The sequence below is a fragment of the Vespa velutina genome, chromosome 9, assembly GCF_912470025.1.
Source record: "Vespa velutina chromosome 9, iVesVel2.1, whole genome shotgun sequence".
NCBI classification, from domain to species: Eukaryota; Metazoa; Arthropoda; class Insecta; order Hymenoptera; family Vespidae; genus Vespa; species Vespa velutina.
In genome coordinates, this window is record NC_062196.1 from 7,308,540 (window position 1) to 7,333,539 (window position 25,000).

The 25,000-nt window shown below is 31.4% G+C and overlaps 4 protein-coding genes across 11 annotated transcripts in view; 2 read left to right on the forward strand and 2 right to left on the reverse strand.

Moving 5' to 3' along the window:
• Positions 1-4,372, forward strand: part of LOC124951618 (ATP-dependent DNA helicase Q4) — a 5,562-nt gene extending 1,190 nt beyond the window's left edge. Inside the window, exons 2-9 of the mRNA XM_047500304.1 lie at positions 1-1,358; positions 1,452-1,563; positions 1,639-2,438; positions 2,521-2,808; positions 2,899-3,234; positions 3,356-3,515; positions 3,602-3,924; positions 4,023-4,372. The exon at positions 1-1,358 is cut by the window's left edge and continues 694 nt beyond it. Coding sequence (XP_047356260.1) covers positions 1-1,358; positions 1,452-1,563; positions 1,639-2,438; positions 2,521-2,808; positions 2,899-3,234; positions 3,356-3,515; positions 3,602-3,924; positions 4,023-4,253 — 3,608 coding nt within the window. The 3' untranslated portion in view covers positions 4,254-4,372. The remainder of the gene's footprint in view (positions 1,359-1,451; positions 1,564-1,638; positions 2,439-2,520; positions 2,809-2,898; positions 3,235-3,355; positions 3,516-3,601; positions 3,925-4,022) is intronic.
• A 215-nt stretch (positions 4,373-4,587) lies between these two features.
• LOC124951641 lies at positions 4,588-7,363 on the forward strand. 2 transcript variants are annotated; one of them, XM_047500357.1, is made up of 2 exons: positions 4,588-5,229; positions 5,311-7,363. In XM_047500357.1, the coding sequence occupies exons 1-2, from the start codon at positions 5,119-5,121 to the stop codon at positions 6,271-6,273; spliced, it is 1,074 nt and encodes a 357-aa protein (XP_047356313.1). In that variant the 5' UTR covers positions 4,588-5,118; the 3' UTR covers positions 6,274-7,363. The 2 variants fall into 2 exon arrangements, with proteins under 2 accessions (XP_047356313.1, XP_047356314.1); XM_047500358.1 differs by having other exon boundaries at positions 4,593-5,220.
• A 495-nt stretch (positions 7,364-7,858) lies between these two features.
• On the reverse strand, positions 7,859-13,785 carry LOC124951753 (spermine synthase). 4 transcript variants are annotated; one of them, XM_047500584.1, is made up of 8 exons: positions 12,705-13,785; positions 11,999-12,291; positions 10,656-10,767; positions 9,426-9,548; positions 9,200-9,354; positions 9,033-9,122; positions 8,722-8,913; positions 7,859-8,630 (listed from the first exon to the last, which is right to left on the reverse strand). In XM_047500584.1, the coding sequence occupies exons 2-8, from the start codon at positions 12,278-12,280 to the stop codon at positions 8,484-8,486; spliced, it is 1,101 nt and encodes a 366-aa protein (XP_047356540.1). In that variant the 5' UTR covers positions 12,281-12,291; positions 12,705-13,785; the 3' UTR covers positions 7,859-8,483. The 4 variants fall into 4 exon arrangements, with proteins under 4 accessions (XP_047356540.1, XP_047356541.1, XP_047356543.1 ...); XM_047500585.1 differs by lacking the exon at positions 10,656-10,767 and adding an exon at positions 11,294-11,405; XM_047500587.1 differs by lacking the exons at positions 10,656-10,767; positions 12,705-13,785 and adding an exon at positions 11,294-11,466 and having other exon boundaries at positions 11,999-12,136.
• Positions 13,786-15,297: 1,512 nt separating this feature from the next.
• Positions 15,298-25,000, reverse strand: part of LOC124951752 (storkhead-box protein 2) — an 84,241-nt gene continuing 74,538 nt past the window's right edge. For 3 of the 4 annotated variants that reach the window (XM_047500581.1, XM_047500580.1, XM_047500583.1), the window contains 5 exons: positions 21,463-21,918; positions 18,918-19,124; positions 18,360-18,544; positions 17,685-18,161; positions 15,298-17,207 (listed from right to left, as the gene is read on the reverse strand). In XM_047500581.1, coding sequence (XP_047356537.1) covers positions 16,029-17,207; positions 17,685-18,161; positions 18,360-18,544; positions 18,918-19,124; positions 21,463-21,918 — 2,504 coding nt within the window. In that variant the 3' untranslated portion in view covers positions 15,298-16,028. The remainder of the gene's footprint in view (positions 17,208-17,684; positions 18,162-18,359; positions 18,545-18,917; positions 19,125-21,462; positions 21,919-25,000) is intronic. The other variant, XM_047500582.1, reaches the window with a different exon arrangement.

Consider the following 25,000-nt stretch of genomic DNA (forward strand, 5'->3'; position numbering starts at 1 on the left):
TTTCTCAAAGACTTTCTAGTTTGAGTGACTCTGGTACCGAATCAATGGAATCTAATTCTCCGAAAGATGTAAAAAAATTATCCAATGATAAATCATTACAAGTATCAGACGAAGAAGATTTTATATGTAATAGTGATACCGAAGAAGATCATAAGAATAAACGTATTAGAAATTCTAATAAAAAATTGAATGATATTGATCGTGTTATCAAGCGACCTTGCATAGAAACTAATAATCTTTTATCTAATAATCTGTTAAAAATTAATGATGATGAAGTCAATGTATTAACGTTGTGTAATATTGAAATAAATAATGCTTCAATGGAATTAAGTTCACAAAGTATTGAAAAAAATATAAATGAAGAAAAAGAAATAGCACAGAGTATAGATATACCAAATAATAAGAAAAATGACTCTAACACAGATAATTGTATTAGTGAAGATATATCTCCAAAGGAAAAAAAATTAACAAGGAGAAGAGGAAGAACACAAAGAGTTAAGAATAAAAATGATACAACGAAGAACGATGAAAAATCAAATGAAACAAGACCTAAGAGACGTTCTAGAAAAAAACAAGTTATAGACAATGAGAAAAATGATGAAGATTCATTGTCAGCCATAGAAAACACTGATACGCCAATATATGGTATAGAAACTTTAGAAGCAGTGCCGCGCATTGCGATATCTTCATCTAATACTGGAGATTTGGTCGCCGATTTTTCCAATTCCGTTTCATTATTAGATTCTGTTACATCTGTTAATTCTGTTACCAGTAATTTGAAAGGAACAAAAACTGACAAAGAAAAATTAGAACAAAAGGTTGCAACTGGAAACTTAAATGATAATTTTATTAGAGTAAATTTAAAGAAAAAAATTTTTGTACGTGGCAAAAAGTCATTTAATCTTTCGAAGTATAAGAAAAATCAATGGAAACAAAAAAAGAAAGCTTTAGAATCGAGCGAGGAAAATCTCGACGTAATTGATTATATCGAAAAGAATGGTATGTCCTGTTTTAAATGCGGTGGGACTGGACACTTTGCTCGTAATTGTACAGCATTGAAAACAAGTAATTTATTACCATTGATTGAGACTGATGAGCTTGCACAGTATCCAAGTTTAGAAGAGGCAGAAAAAATGGCAAGTCAAAGTGCCCTTGTTGCGCATAGTAAACAAATTAATAGGCTACCCGAAAAACCTTTGTATGTCTCACAAAAAGAGGAATTGCAATTAATATACAATGATGATGAATATATTTTGGATGATGCTGATATTGCAGAGATTATGGAAGAAGAAGGAGGAGGAGGAGAAGAAGAAGAAGAAGAAGAAGAAGAAGAGAAAGAAAAGAAGGAGGAGATGAAAGTAAATATTATTTCTTATAAATATTTCTATAAACATTTTGTGTGTGTGTGTACATATACACTTGCTTTATACAATTATCGATATTTATTACAGGAAATTTCTGGAGTGCATAAAATTCCTGACGAATTACTAGCCAAATTATTACTCCCTGAAATTAAAGTATTAACTGCATTATATCCACCGAAAGAAGATCAATCTCTTATTAGTAATATTATAATCTTTCAAGAAAATGAGATATAATTAAAACATATTCATTAATTTAATGTTACTTTTCTCTTAGATACACCTAAGGAAGTCTTTGAAGTTTTGCATATGTTTGGTCATAACAGCTTTAGACCGGGACAAGAGAAAGCAATAATGAGAATATTATCTGGTCAATCGACGTTACTTACTTTGTCAACTGGTTCTGGAAAATCTTTATGTTATCAATTGCCAGCATACTTATATTCCAAATATTCCACTTGCATAACATTAGTTATTTCGCCATTAGTATCATTAATGGATGATCAAGTCACTGGCATGCCATCATTTATATCTGCTGCTTGTTTGCATACTAATCAAACTCCTAAAGTAAGGGATAACGTAATGCGACTTGTAAAACAGTCGAAAATACAAATATTACTTATTTCGCCAGAAGCAGTAGTCGCTGGTGAAAAATCAACTGGATTTGGTGCTTTGCTTAGAGAACTTCCACCTATAGCATTTGCTTGTATAGACGAAGCTCATTGCATATCTCAATGGTCTCATAATTTCCGTCCATCGTATCTTATGATTTGTCGTGTACTTAAAGAAAAATTAGGGGTAAAAACAGTATTGGGTCTAACTGCAACTGCTACTAAATCCACTGCTGAAAGTATAGTTCATCATTTGGATATCCATGATGGAATGGCAGGCGTTATATCGGATATACCATTACCTAACAATCTATTTTTAACTGTATCAAGGGATGAACAAAGGGATAATGCTTTAGTTAAACTCTTGTTAACTGAGAGATTCAAAGAATGTAATTCTATAATTATTTACTGCACACGTAGAGAAGAATGTATGCGAATCGCAGGTCTTCTAAGAGTTTCCCTGCTGGTAAATTTAACGTTATTCAAAGTAAATACATTTATATGTATTTGTATATATTATTATATTATTATATGTTTATCGTTAACAGGATTCACAACAAATTACAAAAGCAAATAGCAAAATATCGCATATAGCAGAGGCTTATCATGCAGGATTATCCTCTTATCGTCGTAAAATTGTACAGAAAGCTTTTATGAATGGACAAATTAAAATTGTGGTGGCAACTGTGGCATTTGGTATGGGTATTAATAAATCAGATATTCGATCTGTAATACATTATAATATGCCAGCAACGTTTGAAGCATACGTACAAGAGGTGGGAAGAGCTGGTAGAGATGGATTGACTGCACAATGTCATTTATTCTTAAGTCCTGAGGTACTTATTGATTTTTTCTTTCCCTCCCCCCCCCCCCCCCTTAATCTTTATATCTTAGAAATCATTAAAATCTTTCCTTTTATATTTCAGGAAAACAGTGACAAATGGGAATTGCGAAGACATATATATGCCAATAGTATAGATAGGCATACAATCAGACGTTTGCTTGCAAAAGTTTTTATACCTTGTTCATGTGCACAGATAAATAAAAAAATACCTACTAAAAGATGTTCCGGTCATGAAGTTGGTCTACCGATCGATGAAATTGTTAGAACACTCGACATTACAGAAGAAATGATTTTGACTCTCTTATGTTATTTGGAATTGTATCATAAGAAATTTCTTACAGTTCTTTCTTCTGTTTATACAATGGCCAAGGTCAGTAGTTATAATGGTCCTCAAGCACTTAAATTGGCTGCACAATCGGTAAGTCAATAATATTTATTCTAAATTATATTTATTTATTTATTTATTTATTTATTTATTTTTTTTTTTGTTAATAAACTCATACAAGCAATTACAATTAATGATAATTAATAATTTTTAGTGTCCACCACTTGCAATGGCAATTGCATTAGACTTAAAGAAAGGTATTTCTCATGAAAAAAGTACAACCATAGAATTCCCTGTTATTGATATTGCCTCGATTATTGGCTGGGACAGTGGTGTGGTTAAAAAACATCTCAAAGATTTAGAATGGAGAACAGGTAGATTTAAATATAATAATAGTCATTAAAGATAATGATATTTTATAAAATATAATAATTATTTATTCTTCGATCTTCATTTATAGTCGATGGTAAATCAAAACGTTCTGCTATATCGGTTCGTTACGATACATTAGGTTTAAGAGTTAAAGCTCAAGGTGATTTAACTGATACTGAATTAGATGAAGCTTTGGATGTTTTGGTATCTAGAACGCAATCGCAAGAAGTTTCTTCCTTGCAACAACTTGAATCTATTAGTATGTCACTTCAAAAATTTAGCGTACCAATAATTAATCAATGTTCGATTATGTCTGAAGAAATAATAAATAAATCGGAGGAACTTAAAAATACAATACGAAATTATTTCAAATCGGATCACTTGACTAATGAGACCATTTGTAGACCACAGGTGAGTATATGTAAAATAATAGTGACAAATAAAAAATTTTATTTGATTTTTTTTTTGTTACTCTAATTAATAATAACATTATATTTATATTATTACAGGTTAGATTATTGAACGAAGCACAAATTGCTAATGACGTACGTAGTTTGATTTTGAGTTACAAAGATAATAATTTTACTGGTCGTGCAGTGGCACGAATCTTTCATGGCATACAAAGTCCAAATTATCCTGCCATTGTCTGGAGTAAATGTCGCTTTTGGAGGACATATATATCGTCTGATTTTAATGCGATTTGTCAAATAGCAACTAAAGAAATTTTAGCGTTACGTTAGTTAATACTTTTTTCATGCATTTCATTTGTTTTGATGACTGAGTAAATTTATTTTATATATATATATATATATGTACACATATATGTAGAATATTAACTCTCTATTTTTTCATTTTTTTTTCCTTTTTTTCTTTTTTTTTTCTTTTTTTTTTTTTTTTTTTTTTTTTTTTTTTTTTTTTTTTTTTTTTTTTATTAAAGATAATTTTTAAATAAGATATTTTTAAATTATATCGATAATTAAACATTAATTGCAAGATCATTATTGTATAGAAAATAAATTTTTTTACTTTTGTTTTTAAACTCTGACGTTTTATTAAATATAAATTTTAATAGAAAATAACCTTATTCCCATAATGTCCTTGATATAAAATTTCATAACGAATGAATAACATGTAGAATATTTTATTCATGATATCGTTATTTATTACAAACACGTTTGAACACATCGACGGACAATCACGAAATGACGAAACACCTGTATCCCTCTAGCGGCACAATAGATAAACAAACTTTAGAATCTTTTAAATAATAACAATCGAGTATTCGTGGCAAAAGCCATATTCTTTGCTTATACCTTATTTTATGATTATTTTCAATTTTTATAAGAGAATTAATAAAAATAAGATTAAATTTTCTTTTCTCGTTCGATGTATTAAATATTGAAGGGGAAAAAGAAAAAAAAAAAGAAAGGAAAACCTCTTTATTTTGATAAAGAGTCCTCCTGATCACTCGTAATGTGTGCTTTCATTGTCACTTGAAGTCTCGAACGTGATAATTCCATGTATAAAAATTCGACAATAAAGTGTATAATCATATTGCCATTGTAAATAATATCATTGTGATTTAAGAATTTGATAGGATTTAATATGATAGGCAAAAATGAAGATGAGGATACCAATGATAATAATTTATATCGTATTAAATTAATAGCCAATAAAAGAAAATCTTTGGAAGACAATACAGCACAAGTAAGTAATGTATGATATCATTAATTTAATCTTATAATTAGGATATTATTATTAAGAATATTATTAAGAATATTTTCTTTAACATTGTAGATTCAAGAAAAGATTAAACATTGTTTTGCACAATTGACAGATGCATTAAGATTAAGGGAAAGGCAATTATTGCGTCAAGCTGAAGCAGTACACACTCAACAGCTTTCTTTGCTACAATCGAGTTTAGATTTTATTCCATCTTTAATTGTGAATTTACAAAAGAAAGAAGATCTTTTAGAACAGATACAACATTTTGGTAATATAGAATTATCCGGAACAAATTGTATTACGGTAAAAGACATTGAGCCTTACAAAGTTGCAGAATATGAAGAAGCTAATAAAGATCATGTCAGTTTTGACAAGTCAATCAAATTTGAGAAAGATGTGAATCCTATAACTAAACAAATAAGGAACATTGATATCGATAAATTGAATATATCATTAGATTGTGCGAATATCTTTGATGATTCCACAAGTTTTTTAAACTCCAGTTTAAATTCAAGTATAGAAAATGAAAGACATTTACAAATATTAGAATCAAATAATATTTCTGAAATGTGCAAGGATTCTAAAGTTTTGCCATTGTGTTCTTCATTATACATAATAAAGCAAGATCCTAATATGTGTATCAAAGAGAATGGAGAACATCAATTTAATAATAAATGTACAAACGACCTACAGGATATTACTGTGCCTAATCAAGGTGCAAATATTTTAATGAATGGAATAAATGAGGATATTAATATAAGAGTGCAACTAAATGAAAAATCATTGGATAAGACAGATTCATTTGAATCCAATCGTTCTGATGATCAACATGATATGTCTGATCGAATAAAAAATATGGAATCCATAAAAAATCAAGATGTTTTGAAACCTGTCCGTGAACATCCAAAACAAGTTCAACAATGGTTACAACAAATATTGGTGGAAACAGAAATAGAACCGATAGTTCACGAGGTAGGACAATTTTCCGAATTATCAGAAGTTCAACATTATAATAAGCTTCAATTGGAAACATAAATAACATTAATTTATATAATGTTTGTCATCAAAAAAGGGAATTGCACTACTTATTTAATTTATATCTATTTGAATTTTATAAGAATATTTTCATGTCTTAAGTGGGGCCAAAGTTTCCATGATAATGGAAAGTAAACCAAGAAGTCTGATTTATCATTACAATTATGTCATATGCATTTTATAACTTATTTTCATTATTCGATATTATTTTATATTATGATACACTTGACTTATCTCTTTTTATATTTGCATTTGAGTATGTAAGGCATTCTTTGTTAGAAAGGTGCACATAAAATAATAATAATAATAATGTGCTTTCATTTTATGCTTTCAATATTTTATTCTTATAAAAGTACTTTTTTTTACAAGTTTGAGTACTTCCGAATACTTCTTTTTTTTTTTGTATTTTACGTTTCATTTCTGTAAAACTGAAATGCACTGCAGTAATTGAAAGAAACATTAATAAATATTTATTGTTCGTCATTAATATATAAAACAGAAACAAATATTAATTTGAATAATGTTTAATATACATATTGACTTAAAATGCGCAAGGGTAAAGATTGAGAGTAATATTTATAACAGTACTTCATTAAAACTTAAACAATTATTTTAAATCCGATAAAATCTAAGTTATTATTGTACACAGATCACATAAGGCATTGCAATAAGTGATTTAAATTGTACTGAACTATTATCTTTAATATGTGTGCGTATATTTTTTTATTAGAATTAACTTAAAGGCTCGGTGGGGTTTTGAACGAATTACAATTAGCATGCAAGTTTTTTTTATTATGTTTCTCTATCTTTTTTTTTCTTTTTTTTTTTCTTTTCTTTTTTCTTTTTTCTTTTTTTTAACCATATATATATAAGATTTTATATATTTGTGTATCATGTATAGGTGTGCTTTAAAAGTCACTTTCCTTTTTGAAGTGACGAATATATAATAAGACATAAGTTCATATACAATTATACCCTTTATTTATTATCAGTTTGACAACTGAATGTCTATTTTACGTAATCGAATATTTATATAATAGTCTCTTTTGTACTGGTGTTATAAGCGAATATAAATGGTACTTTTATTCCATATTGTGCTGTTATGTGTTCTCTAATTATCATTATCAAAGCAAGAAAATGTTTTACTATAAAAAATAATCTTTCAAGTTTTACGATTTGTTTGTTCATGTAATTTTTCACATACAAATATATGTAAATTAATTATATCATATTATGGAAATATTCATAGATGATCAAATAAGTATCGGTTGTAAAAGATGTGTACTGAAAATATTATCCATAAGTTGTTATAAATCTTATGGTAAATGCTCTGTTCAATTCCTTAGTAATATTTGAATATGATACATTGAAGATATTTTACATTACGTTAATAAAGAACTCGATAATTGCTTATACCTATTTTTATAACATTTAAAGATTTGAATAATTTTTAAACATTTTGTTTTAATGTAAAAGAAGTAAAATCTTCAGTTTAGTAAATTCTATTTTTTTTTTCCTTTTCTTTTGTTTTCTCTTTTTTTCCTTTTTCCTTTTTCACGCACTCTTTTATGTATATTGTATACATAATTTGGTCGTTCGTATGTATTTTTATAATTGAATCTATAAAAATCAAATTTTTTCCTGGACAATATCAATTAATTTTAAACACGATACACACTGTACATACAAAAAAAAAAAAAAAAGAAATAAATTAGCACATATTTCAGCATTTTACTTCTGAGATATAAGTAATTAAGCACGAAGAGATATATATATAATATATATACATATATATATATATATATACTGTTTAACTTACGATGTCAAAATTGGAATAATCACATGCGTATATATACTATACTCGCGGACACATACATAAATAACATATGTATGCGTATATACATATAGATTGTACCGTATGTATGTAAATATATATATATATATATATATACATATGTTAGTACACATCTATATACATGTATGTATATATATATATATATATATATTTACGTACTCGCATATGCAGTTGCATACAAATCTATATGTATTGTTTTGATTTGAATAAGAAGTTAAATTATCTTTTAGAGAGGAACTGATTATTTACTTAAGTTTCTAAAACTAAGGCTCAGCTTGGGTCATAATGGAAGTAATAGATCGTGAGAAAATTTGGTTGGTCTTTCAAGTAAATGATCGTGTGTGTTTTTAATCCATCATTTAAGCGACACTTGATAGAAAATCCAATCTTCGAAGAAAGACGGTACAAAAGCACGATCTTTTGCAAATGTTACGGGTACGCAGAGTTGAGATAATACTTCTTCATACATCTTCAGTGATTCAGGACAGGAAGCACCATTTCCCTTTGAAAAGGAAAAAATTCACGATATACATATATATGTATATATAAATATATACTATTTTATTATTGAGATATCAATGAGTAAAACTTACATGAGTCATATATTTTCCCGTGGGCTTAAGTACTTTCACCGAAGAATTTAGAATTAATCTTATAAAATCCCATGCATCGCCATGAGGAGTAGTACTGATTGGAATATCAGTTAAATCGCCAAAAACATAATCAAATTGACGACCTTCTTCTATCATATGTGCAAGTGCCTTTACACAATCACCAACTATTATCTATAATTCATAAAGTTTTTAAATAAATTTTTTTTATATTTCCATCTGGAATTTCTTTTAATAATTTGATATGAATTATTTTTTCTTTCTTTTTCTTTCTTTTTTTTCCACAATTATACCTCGTAGTTATCACCCTTCCTTTTATCTAAACAATCTCCGCATATGCTTCTCATGTGTTGACTACAAGCTTTCATAACGACATCATCGATCTAGGAAAAAGAATATTAATTGATAATAGAATGATATATAAGATTAAATTAAATTAAAGCCAGAGCATAATATATACCTCAAGCATTGTTATATATTTTGGCTTTTCCTTGAGCAATTCCCAGAGTAAGCCCCCATCACCACCACCAAGGATAACAATCTCTTTTCCAGCATAACTTTCCTTGCCACGTTGCATCAACGTTTCTGTATATATAAGATCTGCTTCGGACATGTCTAAAAGTGTTTTATAATAATTTGTTACATATTCCTTAATGAAATTATACGTTTAATTATATTTTCCTTACTTTGTAACTCATCAAGAACCAAAAGGTTACCAAGAGATTTGGAATGGACAATTTGTACCTTTTGATAAGGCGACCGTGCCTCAAACACCAGCTTATCAATGTCATATTCAAGCAATCTCTCATCTTGAAAAACAAAGATAGTATTTATTAGTAAATAAATTTTGGCAATGATATTCTCTAAAATGTGGACTCTCAATCTAAGACATGCTTTAATCGTATAGCTCTTACAATAATAATTTGTTTAAAATAATTAACATGGGTGGTGATATACAAGCTGTAACAAACTATAAAAAAGAAAAAAAAAAAAAAAGAAAAAAAGAAAAAAAAAAGAAAAAAAAAACAAAGAGAAAAAGAAAATATATGGTTTCCTTGAATAGACAGTATTTCATTTGATAATATTTATATATATATATATATATGATAAAATACTAAGAGTGTGTGATATAATTAAGGGAACATTAAATAAAATGCTTGGCCATGCAGATACAAGGCAAACATCATCATTATTATGTACAATCTAAAAAATGATAAAAAGTGTGTGAAAAACATATACACTCTAGTTTAAAAACCAACTAAAAAGACCTTAACTCTTATGCACATACACGGCAGCAACCTAATGCGTTATACCATCCATCATCCCTGAGTATCTAGCAGAGCATTAAAAGCAGTCAAATTAGTGTTAAAAAATCAGTACTTTGTTAAATCAGTATTATTTTTCTTTTTTCTAATGTATGTACAATTATTTTATAAATAAATTTGCTGCAAACATATAAGAACTAATAGAAGGAATAGATATTTTATGAAATAATTAGTAGTTATTTTTAGATATCTATTGAGAAACCTTTTTATATTTTTCATACTTCAATTGTCATATCAAAGATAGAACCATATAATTCATAAAAAGAAAATAGTTCAGTGAAACATTTAAAGAAAAATCTATTTGACATTAAAAATTGCATTTAAAAATTTTTCCTCTCTAGTCAAAAAATATATTAAAAATTAAAGAGCTCATATAAAAAAAATAAAAATAACAATTTGATTTAGTATTTAAATGAAAAATTATCAAATTCTAGAGTATATAATGGATTTTTTTTTTTTTTTTTTTTTTTTTTTTTTTTTTTTCCCCAAATGATTGTATGGAGAAAAGGACCCTTTTGATATAATTCTGCTCTGATATTATTTTCAACGAGTTGACAATTGACCGTAAACATAATTATAAATAAAACTCACCGGCGGTAGGAAAGTATCTCTCAAAAGGTCCACCGCGTTTAATGGGGATAAGCGTGTGTGACCGCGTAGCGGTTGCCGCTGCCTGCAACGCCGTCTCCAATTCTCTGGCCAACTACCATGGCCATGAAGCGAACCAATGAATAAACAGAACAAATGCACTATCTTGTTAAACGAATTTCTACATCCCTGTAGAGAAGCTAAAAAGTATCAAGATCTGGTATCTCGATGTCAAAAGATTTAAATGCCCTTTTCATAGATATAATCAAAGTTAACTCAATAAAGAGATCGATATTAAATGCGTTAAGGATCAATCAATTGATCAATTTTCCTATAATTATAATCGAGTATACCAGTTGTCAGAAAAGTAGAGAATAGTAATGATAAAAAAAAAAAGAATTAGAGATAAGAGCACGAGCAAGTCAGGTGCTAAATAATTCCATAATATGCAAGAGTGTGCTGGGGGGGAGGGTAAACTAAAATTAGCATTCTTGGCAAGCGATCTACCCTAAATATCTATTAGTAACAATCAATAGCAATTATAATTCTAGAGTAGTATTCCATGATAATCTATAAATATAAAAACGAAGGTTAAGAGAATAATCGAGGAACAAATTTGATCGTGGGAAAGCAATTTCTACCTGATAGTGTCAGATAGAGGTCATATACGGTTCCTCGTCTTACAGGTGGCAAACACTTGCTGCGTTGGCTGTTCAAAGCCATGGCAACATCAGCTTCCAAGTATCGCCACTGCTACAACGTCCTGTTGGTTATGCTATGTTTCCCTTCTCCTTTACATTAAATTATCTACTTACTACTATAGCAACAGTAGCGTGCAAAAAAAAAAAGATAAATTTAGCCCGATCTGTCATTTTTTTTTTCTTTTTTTTTTTTTTTTTTCAAGCGCAAAGAGGCTAATATTATCCCACGATACACCACTCTTTCTGAGAACTTGCATAAAATTCGGCATGCCATACTATAGATAATTAAAATCTCGATAAAACCGATCATCAAGATTTATTATTTTTCATATCTGAAGATATAATTGTAACGTGTCAAGGGATCAAATCGTTCTAAAATTGATTTTATCTCTTGATACAAACTAAATTACCTTATTGTTTTATCAAAAGATGTAACGTATGACACGGAAATATTAACCTATTTCAATAAATTTCCCACAGATGTATATTAAAAGTTAAAAAAAAAAAAAGAAGAGTCAATATATAATTAATATCAAAAAAAATTATTCTTTGTTATTAGAAACTATTATTCACAAAATAGTATATTATACAGGCGTGCTACTGAGAATAAGTATATTAAAAATAATATATAATATATTATTATACCTCAAATGTTAATAATGCTTCTTCATCATCCTGTTTGAAATATTCAATGTTTAACGTCACTAGGCCTTCCTTATATCCTCTTACAGTTATTAGACTACCTTTTGGGCCAGTATATAAAATCAATAAACTGCCATCGATGTTTGATTCTGTTAATGGTTTTAAACCAATAAAATGTTCACCCAGAACATTTGCTATAGCAGATTTTAAATTTGAACGTTTCTCCAAGTCTGCTATAACATTAGCAGATACAGTGAAGTCAAGAAGGATAGTATGGACAACCATTATTAATCAATCTATAATACACAATATATTTATATATTATTAACAATAGGAAATAATTGTTAGATATGATCGTAATAAAAAGAATAAATACATTTTAATTTGTGAATTCAATCAATAAAATTAGGTGTACTTATAGTAGACATGTATATACATGCAATGGAAATATTATAAATAGTTAATGTATGGTCAAGATTATTAATCAATAATTATTTCGTAATAATATATGAAGGACAACTCGAATCAACAAAGAGAACATTATATAATTGTTTTAATAGGAAAGCATTTCTGTCTAATGTCTTCGCCATGTACATCTTTTCTAATGTATCTTTGTAAGAATTTACCAAGATATATATATATTGGCATTTAATCACTGTTCACGAAATTGATAATCCTATTGCTATAAAGTATTAATTTCAATACTCACTGATAATTCTAATAATTATTTCTTAATTGTCACCAATTAATATCCTTCGGTTTTCAGAATAAAAATTTTATTAACCGCTGCGCGTCTAGGGTATCCTGGTGCCAACAGATACTCAAGTACATACTATATACAATGTATAAGTCAGTGCTATCAACAGAATTATATATAACCGTTCGATGGTAAAATAATAATAATAATAATAATAATAATAATAATAATAATGATGATGATAATAATAATGATAATAATTTTTTTCTCCTTTTCCATTTTTTCTTTTCCACCCCTGTAATTTCAATCAATCTAATAAAATCAATATTTTCGATTCCATTGTCCTTAAACAAAAAGAAATATTTTAAACGTGTCCATGTTGTAAATTTGACCAATGTATTTCTCTTACCATAAGTAAGGATAGCCAATCAGAACGTTTCTCTTTCGCGCATTAATATTGGCTCGGCGGATTAACGTTTCACTAGAAAAATCGTCGGGGAAACGCGCGCTTTAGAACGATCGTTGTTCTTATATGTATATATAAATATATTTATATAAAAGATTTTTATATATTTTTTATTAAAAAATATTTAATTAAACTTACCGAGGATATTTTTTTTATCGATTAAACTGCCAAGTGCGTGTGTGTACATATTCTTGCAATGTACGAGCTAGAAGAAATCTGCGAAATAGAAATGGTCTATTCCCTACGAAAGTTCTTCACCGTAAGTAAAAATATATATATATATATATATATATGCATATATAACGAAATATATCGAAGATTATGATTTATTTGCACTCGTATGTCATATAATTATTACTACGTATTATTTCGCTCGAGTAATAAAATCACGTATTTTTTCTTCGTAATTGCTTTTTTTGTGTCTTTTTTTTTTTCTTTTTTTTTTTTTTTTTCTTGAACTATACGTGAATTCGCGCTGTATGCGTGTGTTAACGAACGAAAAGTTCGAGGAACGTTAAGTTCGTCATTTTTTTTTTTTTTCTTTTTTTAATTACATATACGAACAAAACCTTCTTTTTTTTCTTTTTTTTTTTATTTTTATTTTTTTTTTTTTTTTTTTTTCTTTTTTTCTATATAAGAGCAGATTATTCACGTAGCAGGTATCTTTTTCTTTTCTATTTTTTTTTTTTTTTTTTTTTCATTTTCTTTTTTCTTTATTATTCTTTTTCGTTGGATAATTCGAGATAGGATATTATTTTGTGTTTCTTCGTTTTTTTTTTTTTTTTTTTTTTTTTTTTTTTTATTATTATTTTCATATGCTTTTTTCGTTGTGTGTTATAAGATATTGATATTATGCTATAATATTCTACAAGTTAGTTTTGATAAGAAACGAAAAAAACGAAAAGGGCTTCTGCCGAAGGCCTCTCAATTCGTTTTGTTCAATAGTAAAAATAAGATAGGATTAAAAAAAAAGAAAAAAAAAAGTAAAAAATAAAAAATAGAAAAAAAAAATAAACATAATAAAGAAAAGAAAAAAAAAAAAGTGAAATAAAATAGAACAAACGAAAGGCTCTGTACGTTATCATCGGTTATAATCGTTGATTTTTAAAGTAATAAGAAATGTACAAAGCGAGTGTTTCGTTTTCTTTTCTTTTTTTTTTTTTGTTTTTTTTTTGCTTTTTTTTTTTTTTTTTACACACACGAGATTATCTACTGACTGATGGGACTCTCTTTCTCTCTATGGTTTTATTTTATTCTCTAAGGTTAATCATTAATTATTATTCATCGCGAATTGTCGGTAATCATGTATGGTTCCCGTTTGAAAATTCTCGCGATTCGAACGACGAGTTGAACGTTTATTATTACGATTAATAATAATAATAATAATAATAATAATAATAATATTAATAATAATAATAATAATAATAATAATAATAATAATAATAATAATAATAATAATTGTAATTTACACTCTGTAAGGCGATCGATCTAGTCTCTCTTTTTTTTTTTTCTTTTTTGCTTTTTTCTTTTGCTTCCATTCCCTTTCCTTTTCTTTTTCTGTTTCTTGTAAGTACTACATGGATTTTGGCACTTAGATTTATACGATTGCACTAATTACGGAGTGATACCGTTTATACCGAGAGAAAACATTTTTATCGACATTATGAATTATCATCATTCCTCCATTTCTACTTTACCAACCGATCTGATTTTCGATTTATCCGTTAATACAGATTATTACCATCACGGGATTTATCGACGGAGTATACGTAATATTATCGATGGAAAATGATTCGTCTCCCTTATGTGCGCGTAGTGTACGGTATTTGTTGCGTGTGACGTGTATGTATATGATATATGTGTTTGTGTGTATTCATTTGTTAACATAGAAGTTGCAAAGACATTAATTATGAACGATTGCTTTGACAAATCGCTTTAAAGCTTAGTAAAGCGACGCAAAACTGCGATTATTGTGGCATAACTATTCTCTATGACATTTTTTTTTTCTTTATTATTAACTCATTGGGAAACGAAAATCGTTTGATTATTTATATACTTATGTGCAGATATATCGGTGTTTAACGCATGATTATACATCGGAATTGATTAATGACATTTTTTAGAATAATGGTTTTAGAATACATTTCTTTTTTTTCTTTTTTCTTTTTTTTTTTTTTTTGGCGTTTTTTCCCTTTTTTTTCTGCAACTGTTTTCTCTCGGAACAAAACGTAGGCACGTTTATATACGTATGCATGTCGCAGTATCACCTACTACCGTCGTATATTTATTTCTACCTTATTTTTTCCCTTCCCCCCCCCCCCTCCCAATTTCTTTTTTTTCCTTTTCCTTCTTCTTTCTTTTTTCTTTTCTTTTTTCGGGACAACGGCAGTGACATTTCATATGATTTGTGTACGTGTGTGTGCGTGCGTGCGTGCGTGTCGTGTCGTGTGTGTGTGTGTATGTGTGTATGTGTGTATGTGTGTATGTGTGTGTATCGAACGCGATTATCATCTATTAGATATATTACAGGACATTAGAACCGATCTAAAAGGATAGTTTCACTTGGAACTGGATCGTTTTCATTTACATACACGTTCATGTTAAAACGTTACGCTGTGCTAGCGATGAAATTAATCGAAATACGTCAATAAAAATGATGATGAGGACGATGACAATGTTGATGATGATGACGACGACGATGACGACGACGACGACGACGACGACGACGACGAGAAGGATGAGTGTCGTGGTTAGATCGTTACACAGCCTAACGTTCGTTATCGAGGATGATATTTCCATTCGAAGAATTTATTTTTTTTTGTTTTTTTTTTGTTTCTTTTTTCCTTTTTTTTTTTTTTGATTTCTTTCTTTCAAACCAGACCAAAATCCGTGTGAACGGTGACGTCGCAATTGTTTGGCTTTTCGGCAGCCGCCATATTAACTTCGACCAATGTATCGACGCTATTTATCGGGCAACCCTTAAGTATCTTTTGTGCTGCCAAACTTGTAAATTGAACTTGCATGTCGCTCAAACTCGGATAAGAATAAAGATCACCACGGCTAACCGTCTTTTCTAAATTAGGCTCGGAGCCCTGAGGTGCTCTTTGTTGTTTACCCGATTCGAGATTTTCGATGTAGACGTTATTGAAGGATCCACCAAAGCCATCGAAGGATTTTGTCGGTGATGGAGGATTAGATGAGATATTATTTTTCGATCCTGGACGGAGAAGGTTCCGATAACTGAGTGCATCCTTCGACAAAGAGAGACTAAGCTTTCGTGAATTATTCATGGCATCGTTCGTATTTTTCGTACTGGATAAATTACCGGTAGTATGTTCATGTGACAATGAATTTTTATCAATGTTACCACTTGATCCGTCTATCAGATGTGCTTGACTGTTGTTCAAACGATTGGTTAACTTTAATTTACTAGGTGTTTCCTCTTCTACTTTAGGCTTGTTTTCTTTATCGGACTCCGAGAGAAGTCCAGGCTTGGTCTCCTTTCCAGAATACAAAGAGGACGGTCGATCGATTTTACTCGATTTATTTAGTTTCTCCTCGTCGAGTTTACCCTTAAAAAGTTTCTCCTCGTCCATTCGAGACTTGTATGCCTTCTCGCCAACTAGTTCGCGTTCTTGTTTCTCCTTACACTCTGTCAAGTCCTTCTCCGTAACCTTGGTCTTAACCGTACCATTTTCAAAAGTAATTACAGATCTCATCGGTGAATTATTTTGATGTACGTAGATCTTAGTCCCTGGGGATCCAGAAATGGTCGTAGTACTCGTAGCATTTGATGCCAATGTTACGCTATTCTGTATAGCACGTTGTTCCTGTGACGAATTAACCGGACTGAGATTCGTCGACACTTGAAGCGTTATCGAGTTCTGTGCTTCTTGGAGAGGCGTTAACGATCCCTGCTGTACGACCTTCAACGGTGACGATTTCGCCGGCAGCGTGTTCGTCTTCAGCGGGGAAGACGAAAGTTTACCGCTAGAAATCGATTTCCCACTCGAGTGAGACGAATGACCGGAAGACGTCTTTTGCAGTACCTACGAGGAAATAGATTTCTCATTTGAAGCGTTAGAAAGTAGCGAGGATCGGTGCAAGCAAGCAAGCACACGCATAGAGACACTTATACTATTATATATGTTTATATATATATACACATGTATGGTATATATATATATATATATATATATATATATATATATATATATATGGTATATATATATATATATGATAGGTAGGTGTATCTAAGTATATATGTAGATTTGCGTTCGATCAGCGAACGGCCATCGTTAAAACCAGATCTCGAGGCGTACATTTTATTTATTTATTTATGTATGTATGTATGTATATATCTATCTATCTATCTATCTATCTCTATCGTATAGGTACGCACTCGAATCGCTCGGAGCTTTAAAAACAAAGCGACAAAGCGACTCCGGTATAGTTACGAGGCACGCTTTCGATCTCTCGCGAATAGTACAGACATCTACGTAAATAGATTCGATTGGACGTCTCACCTTGTGCTGGGGCGAACCGTTGCTCGATTTTGTGCCGCTAGCAGTCGAATCGTGACTCGGCCTACGAGAACTCGATTGCCTCGTATTGGACCTGGTAAGCGTAGCGGTTTTCGCAGGACTAACGTTGGTAGTCCTAACGGAGCCAGAACTTCCGCCGCTTCTACTTGGTGAAGAGTTGGCAGAATTTTTTCCATTTTGAACTTGATTACGTGTCTGGTAGGGTTCTTGATTGGCGTTAGGCGGAAGGACCGATGCCCTTGAGGTACATCTACTCAAGCTAGAACATTTCGATCTTGGCATAGTTGAACATGGCGATCGATGCCTTCTCGAGCTTCTTGGTGTAGAATTTGCCAATAAACTCGACGAATCGCCGCTGGCTTGGCGTCGGTGCCGCCTTGGTAATGTTGCTGATCTTACCGAGCTCGAATCGTCCCAGACTTGGAAACTGGTCTGCGACTGATCCAAACCTTCCATCATCTGTATAGAAGATAGCGCATAAATCTTTGAAATTGTATCCTGATCTTCTTCTAATATTTTTTTTATTCTTCTTCTTCTTCTTCTATTATTACTAGTACTACTACTACTACTACTACTACTCGTTAAATCCAAGTTGAAATCTCGAAAAGAAATAACTTAACGGCATTTCTATAAGTATAATACATTTGCTATTATTACCGAAGGACTAGCAGCTCTCGTTTGCGTAGCTACACTATGTAGATGAACGACACGTGGATTGAACCATTCTGTTGGAGGATATTGAGCGCTGAACGTACCCATCAAAGGTGCGCCCTTTCTCCTCGTACTACGTCGGAATAGCCTTGATAGCAAGCCTATTTTCTCTGTGAACATTCCCGAAAAACCTTGAGAAAAATATGACCAATATTGTTATTATCTGTGCGAGAGTTTTTAGGAATTTGAGGAAGGGCTTGCCAGCTAAGGGTGACTAAGAAGCTTCGATTTGGATAAACGATTGAACAAATGGAAAGAGAAAAGAAAAAAGAGAGAGAGAGAGAGAGAGAGAGAGAGAGAGAGAAAAGAGAGTGAGAAAAAGAGAGTGAAAAGAAGAAATACAAAAAAAAAAAAAAAAAAGAAATCGGAAAAAAATTTGTCACAAATTGTAAATTGTAAATGCAAATTTTCATAGCGTCGCCTTCTATATAATTATAGAGCAAGTAGTGTCCCGTTTAAGCGATCACCCATCACCAAAACAATCCCTCCCCCGACTCGACTCACTGGTTGGACTATGAGGTGCGCTATCGGTGCTCGCGTATTCGGCGCTAGACGAAGTGTCACTTCTTTCCGGCCTCCTTGGCAAAGACCGTGAACTTCCGCTACGGTGCAAACGTCTGGCCGATCCCCACAGTCTAAGCGAGTGTCTCCTTTCAAGACGACCTGGCATCGATCGACACCTGGCAAACAGTACCTTATCGTTTGGGTTACCTAGAAAGATAAAAAAAAAAGAATAAAAAAAAAAAAAAAAAAAAAAAAAAAAAAAAAAAAAAAAAAAAAAAAGATCAAACGTATCAGAAAGAACGAAACACCATTATTTTTGTCAATTAGAAATTCTTAGGATTTTTCGTCCGTTTTTTTTTTTTATAGATAGAAATCAAATTTAATTAAAATACACGTAAACTTTGATGTTCGAACGTGTGAGTACATATATATATATATATGTATATATGTATATATGTATGTATGATAGACATAATAGTAATATAATTATATTCCTTTTTTTTCCTCCTTTCCTTTTCTCTCTCTTTCTCTTCTTTTTTTTTTTTTTTTTTATTTCTTAACCCCTCTCCCACTCTTCTTCCTTCTCATCCTTCTCTCTGTCTCATTTAAATTTTCAAACATAAAATATCACCGGGACATTTAAAGTTCGACTCATTAGGCGGTGTCGGTCTTTGCCTTCTCAAAAAGTGGAACACCCTCGTTCCCGATTTTCATCCTGGTACATAGCCAGAGGCTATAGCCAACGACCGAATGAAATGCCTGCGTGAGAAACGACCGAGAAAGGAGTAAGAGAAAAGTAGGAAGATTACACGCACACACACACACACACACACAAACATACACACACATGTACGCACATATGCACGCATATACATATATATATATATATATATACGCGGGATTGCCACGTGATTCCAAGAGCGTGTGTAACGGTAGACAATGTCGTGACCAATAGCTAATATATCGGTTGCGTTAAACGCTTTCGAGGTATCGGCAACTTGCCATAAGATCGGCGAATTGACTCTTTAACGCGTGCCACGATATTTGTTTCTCCGTCCTCCATACGTTCTTTAAAGGCATATAAAAGGCAAAAATAATGCGATGTCTAATACCAATTAGTTTCCGCTTAGTCTCGCTTTATCGTTGAATTTCTTGGACTCTCTTATATTATAATACAAGAATCGTCCAAATTTACAATCACCGATTAATCGTTCTTAGACTAACTCGACTCAATTACTTCTTACTTATATATTACATATATCTATACATACATACACACACACACACACACACACACACGCATGTGTCACATATATTAGATCACGAAAGTGCTTTCGCTACGTTGTATTTAATGGATGAGATGCAAAGATTTCGTAGAGAAAATAATTAACGTTACTTATGTTAATTATCGAATCGATTATTTTATTGCAATCTTTGGAAAATTTCTGACGAGGTGGTGAGGCGGGGGGGGTGGGTGGGGCGGGGAAGAGAGAAGGGGGTACACGTTTCAATACTGATACGATTATAATATTCTTATAACAAGCGTAAATACTTTTACATAATATATTTTCTGATACGTATATATATTTACTGTATATGTATGAAAAAAGTGAAGAATTTTTCGGGGAGTCCAATGGGAATTGCGAAGAAACAGATAGCTCTCATTTTTCGATAGAATTTGCGAGAAGACTTGAACGACTATCAAGGACAACTGCAACATAACGCGTTCGTCTCGCGTCCAGTAAGATGAAAGAAAAAGATCTGAAACGTTAAGGCAGCCAGGCCAGGCCAGGCAACCAAGCAGGCAAGTAGGGAGCTTCTTCTGGACACTCAGAATGATTCCCGAACACGTGCCGAACGAGTTTGCCCGGATCGACCGGTTTAAGCGAGTTCCTCGAGTTTACGAGCACTCCGTTTCCTGTGGATCCTTTCATGAGAGAGAAGAGGACGACGAAAACGAGCTCGAACTTGAACGTATATTTCGTAGTAGGAACGTTCTTCTTTACCTCTGTTAATACGTTTGCCATGCCATGCTCGTCGTTGTCCTCAGCAACAGCAACAGAAACGGCAACAGCAATAGCAACGACAGTAACAGCAGCTACAGCTGTTAAGTTCTACCGATTCTAAGCCTGGTGTGTTAACGATATAACGTGAAAGCGCAAAGAGAGAGAGAGAGAGAGAGAGAGAGAGAGAGAGAGAGAGAGAGAGAGATAAACCTTGCGAAGTACTGTCAAAGTGTATATTTAGGATCGTCTTGCGTTTCTCTTCGGTTATAGGTTAGAATTCTTATGTCTTTTTCTTTTTGTTTCTTTTTTTTCTTTTACATTTTTCTTTCTTCTTTTTTAGCTTTCTCCATTCGATCGTTACGTCGTTATTCACGTTATTCACCGTGATAGCTTCCCCGTGTAGATAGATTTATATATCAATCGTTCTCTTTTTTTTTTTTTTTTTAACATAAATTGTTAGATAATCACGAGATGAAATTCTTAAGAAGGAATAATTTAAATAGATAGTAAGACACGGTTAATGTATCTAAGTAACGTACCTCCGCAGATAACGTCCGCCAGATTGGTCTGTACCGCCTGATGCGTAACGTCACCGTCTCTAAGGGTCAACATTTCTCCATGAACCAGTGCCATAGCTTCGTCGTTACTCATAAGCATACCACCCTGGCCTCTCGTGCCATTGACCTCTCTTGAACAACGTCTAGAACTCCCGGAATCGCGCCTGAGTCTTCTCGTTTCCGGTGTTACAACGAAATATCCCTGAGACGTATGGTAGATCTTTCGTTCTTGCATCAACTTAGCCAGAGCATCGTATACAAGTTCTCGGCTAGGTCTTTGCATTGCCGGAAATGCGTTCCTGAGTGCCGACCTAAGGGTATCCAATGTCGCTGCTTGCCTCTGTGACGTCAATTCTAGTATAGCCCAACAAAGGGCTTCAGGAAGTGGTGTGAATTGTCCTTGAGAGACAGGCGCTACTAAGCAATCTTCAATGTCACCTGTTTGACATACGAGAAAATAGATTACATTAATATACACACATATATATATATATATATATATATATTAATATTATAGATTAATAAATATAATAAATATAGTAAGATATTAATGTAGTAAAATGTAAAAAATTATATAAATTTATTATATATATATATATATATATATAGATTCATATTATATTAGATTTTTATTATATTAGATTATACATTATATACATCTAAATATAAAATAATATCTATATTTATGTTTAGATCTTATTTGATAATAATAGTAAGTAAAATCTAGTAAGATCAATATATATTTTCTTCTTGATCTTACTTTATCCTTCTTAAATCGATATACATGCATACATAGATACGCACGCATGTATATATTTATTTATTTATGTACGTTCGAATTAACCAAACGTTTCTCGTATTGTCCGTTGCATTAAAATATATGAATGTACGTACGTACGTACGTACGTACGTACCAAGATGTATCTGATTGTTAATCCGATATGTTATGGCTATGGTGTCGACGCTATAGCGTTAGTTTACATCTTGCGATACTCGAGAAGGTGGCCTTTCTAACTCGAATCGAGACGGTTCGAATTTCCTCTTCTGTGTCCGTCGACTTGTTAGATACAAAGCATTTCATTAGGGGTCCACGTGTTTACGTGGACGCGTGTCCTTTTATCTATCACCATAAGCTCTCTTATCTCCGGACATATTAAAACAGTATTATATTTTATAACAACGATCTATTCTCGATCGATTTATATTATTACTTACAGATGGTCAAGTGAGGTGGGAGGGTGGGTGGGAGGGGGCTTACAAACCGGACGAGTTACATTTTCTCTTGGGTTTCGTTAGAAACTTTATTTACACGATATCGAAAGTGTTATATGGTTTAGAGTTAAAAGCGATCGAAAGTAAAGCTCCGTAGAAAAGGGAGGGTGTTTGAAAATTTATCACCGAAGGAAATCAAACGGATAAATCTTGTTCTCTCGACGACAACAACAACGACGACGACTACGACTACGACGACGACGACGACGACAGCGACGACAACGATATCGATATCGGTATCGATATCGATCTTTATCGATATAATACTTCGCCGAAGCCAAACTCGGCGCCTCCTTTCGATCATACCTTATTAACTCCAAATACGCCACACATTGTGTTACAACAAACGTTATAGCTATCATAGAATATAACATAAGTCAATGTCCATGTACGTAAGCAATTGCCATTCATTGAAAATGTGTACCCACCAGCCTTGGGGACTACTACATTTAGGTTTTAACGATCGATAGATTTAACGATCGACGTAGATCCAATTTTCTATAGCGAATTTCATCTTTACGAGTCGATTGTGATTTTAACACAATGCTTCGTAAAGATCCAGTCGAATCGGTGGCAGCCATCTTGATTTCCTAGTTGCAATTTATTTAGAACTCAAGCGTTGGATTCGATCTATGTATATATGTATATATATATATATATATATCGGATATCTTGAACAAAAAAAAAAAAGAACAAAAAAAAAAAAGAGAGTGAAGTTCTTTTTATTTTCCTAGTCACGTTTTTCCCTTCTCTCTCTCTCTCTCTCTCTCTCTCTCTCTCTGTCCTTCTATTCCTGTCTTTCTCTTTTTTTTTCTATGCTTCGTTTCCCGTACTTTCGTACATTTGGTGCACGTCCACAAAGACCGTACACGGATTATTCCAAGTTCGCAATTCTCGAAGGCTTCGAAATTCACGTGGTAACAATATAATCGTGATTGGAATATCTAATGTCTCTTGAAAGAAACCCGATGTATATATATATATATATATATATATATGTATATATATAAACGATTTCGAATCGAATGTCGTCGCCTCGACGAACGAGACGAAAATTTACAATTTTTTCTCTTATATTTTTTTCTGTTTCTTTTTGTTTTTTTTTTTCTTTTCTTTTTCGTTTTTCCTCTCTTTCCTTTCTCCATCTACTTCTTTTTCTTATTAGATGAATATTTTCAAGGTATCTCCGTCTATGACTACTCAAATGCTTTACACATTCGTTGATAAGCGTGTCTCTTTATTCTTTTTATAAATTACAAGGAAGCAAAAAGAAAAAATAAAAAGAGAGAGAGAGAGAGAGAGAGAGAGAATCAATGAAAAAGATGGGATGAAAAATGACTTCAATGAAATATTGCGATACTTCTTACGTTAAAGCTTTCACGGTTAACGCTATTGTCCCTTTGTGTAGATGCTAAATATTCATGATTAATGGCACGAACGACCCTGTGTGATATGTATGTATATGATATTTATTACATACAACGTGATATTGCGTTTTTCATTACGATGATACCAACCGGCCATGGTTATTAACAAGTCTGGACAGATGGCACGTGGATTTCTTTCGTAAGAATGTATTTTGAATCATAGCACGTTTAATGACCATTCTATATATGTATATATATATATCGTCCTTATATCTGTTTTATATTATATTATTTTTATTATTGTTATTATTATTATTATTATTATTATTATTATTATTATTATTATTTTTATTATCTGGCCGATGGTGAATACGGTAGAACTATCTTAAAATTCTCCCATCATATTGCCCTCGCCCTATGAGCTCGCTCGTTCTCGTAATGCATTTTAATCAGTTTCACCCTTACCCTTCGTCAACCATATGCGGATGACGAAGGGTCCGTGAGGATGTCATATATATTGCGTTATATTGTAGTCACTTTTTCCGTGAAAATTTTTTTTTAATTTTTAATAATACCATCTTCAAAGATTTCAATGGGAAATTTTTTTATTATTACATCTACGTGTTCATTATTATCATTACTATCATAATTATCATTATTATTTTTATATTTATATTTATAATAATTTTTTTTTATTAAATATCTGAGCTCATCGTTATTAATTATTTTTATTATTATTTTTATTGAGTACGAGAGTTTATTATTATTATTATTATTATTATTATTATTATTATTATTATTATTATTATTATTATTATTATTACTATTATTATGTAAATACGAGCTCGTTATTATTAATTATATATATATATATATATATA

Coding starts and splice junctions, on each gene's coding strand:
- LOC124951753 (XM_047500584.1), bottom strand. CDS start 12,280: ATGGTTGTCCATACTATCCTTCTTGACTTCACTGTATCTGCTAATGTT. Junction 9,549..10,655: donor GAGATACTTTCCTACCGCCG/GTGAGTTTTATT, acceptor TTGTTTTTCAAG/ATGAGAGATTGCTTGAATAT. Junction 9,355..9,425: donor GGTTCTTGATGAGTTACAAA/GTAAGGAAAATA, acceptor AAACACTTTTAG/ACATGTCCGAAGCAGATCTT.
- LOC124951641 (XM_047500357.1), top strand. CDS start 5,119: ATGATAGGCAAAAATGAAGATGAGGATACCAATGATAATAATTTATAT. Junction 5,230..5,310: donor ATACAGCACAAGTAAGTAAT/GTATGATATCAT, acceptor TTAACATTGTAG/ATTCAAGAAAAGATTAAACA.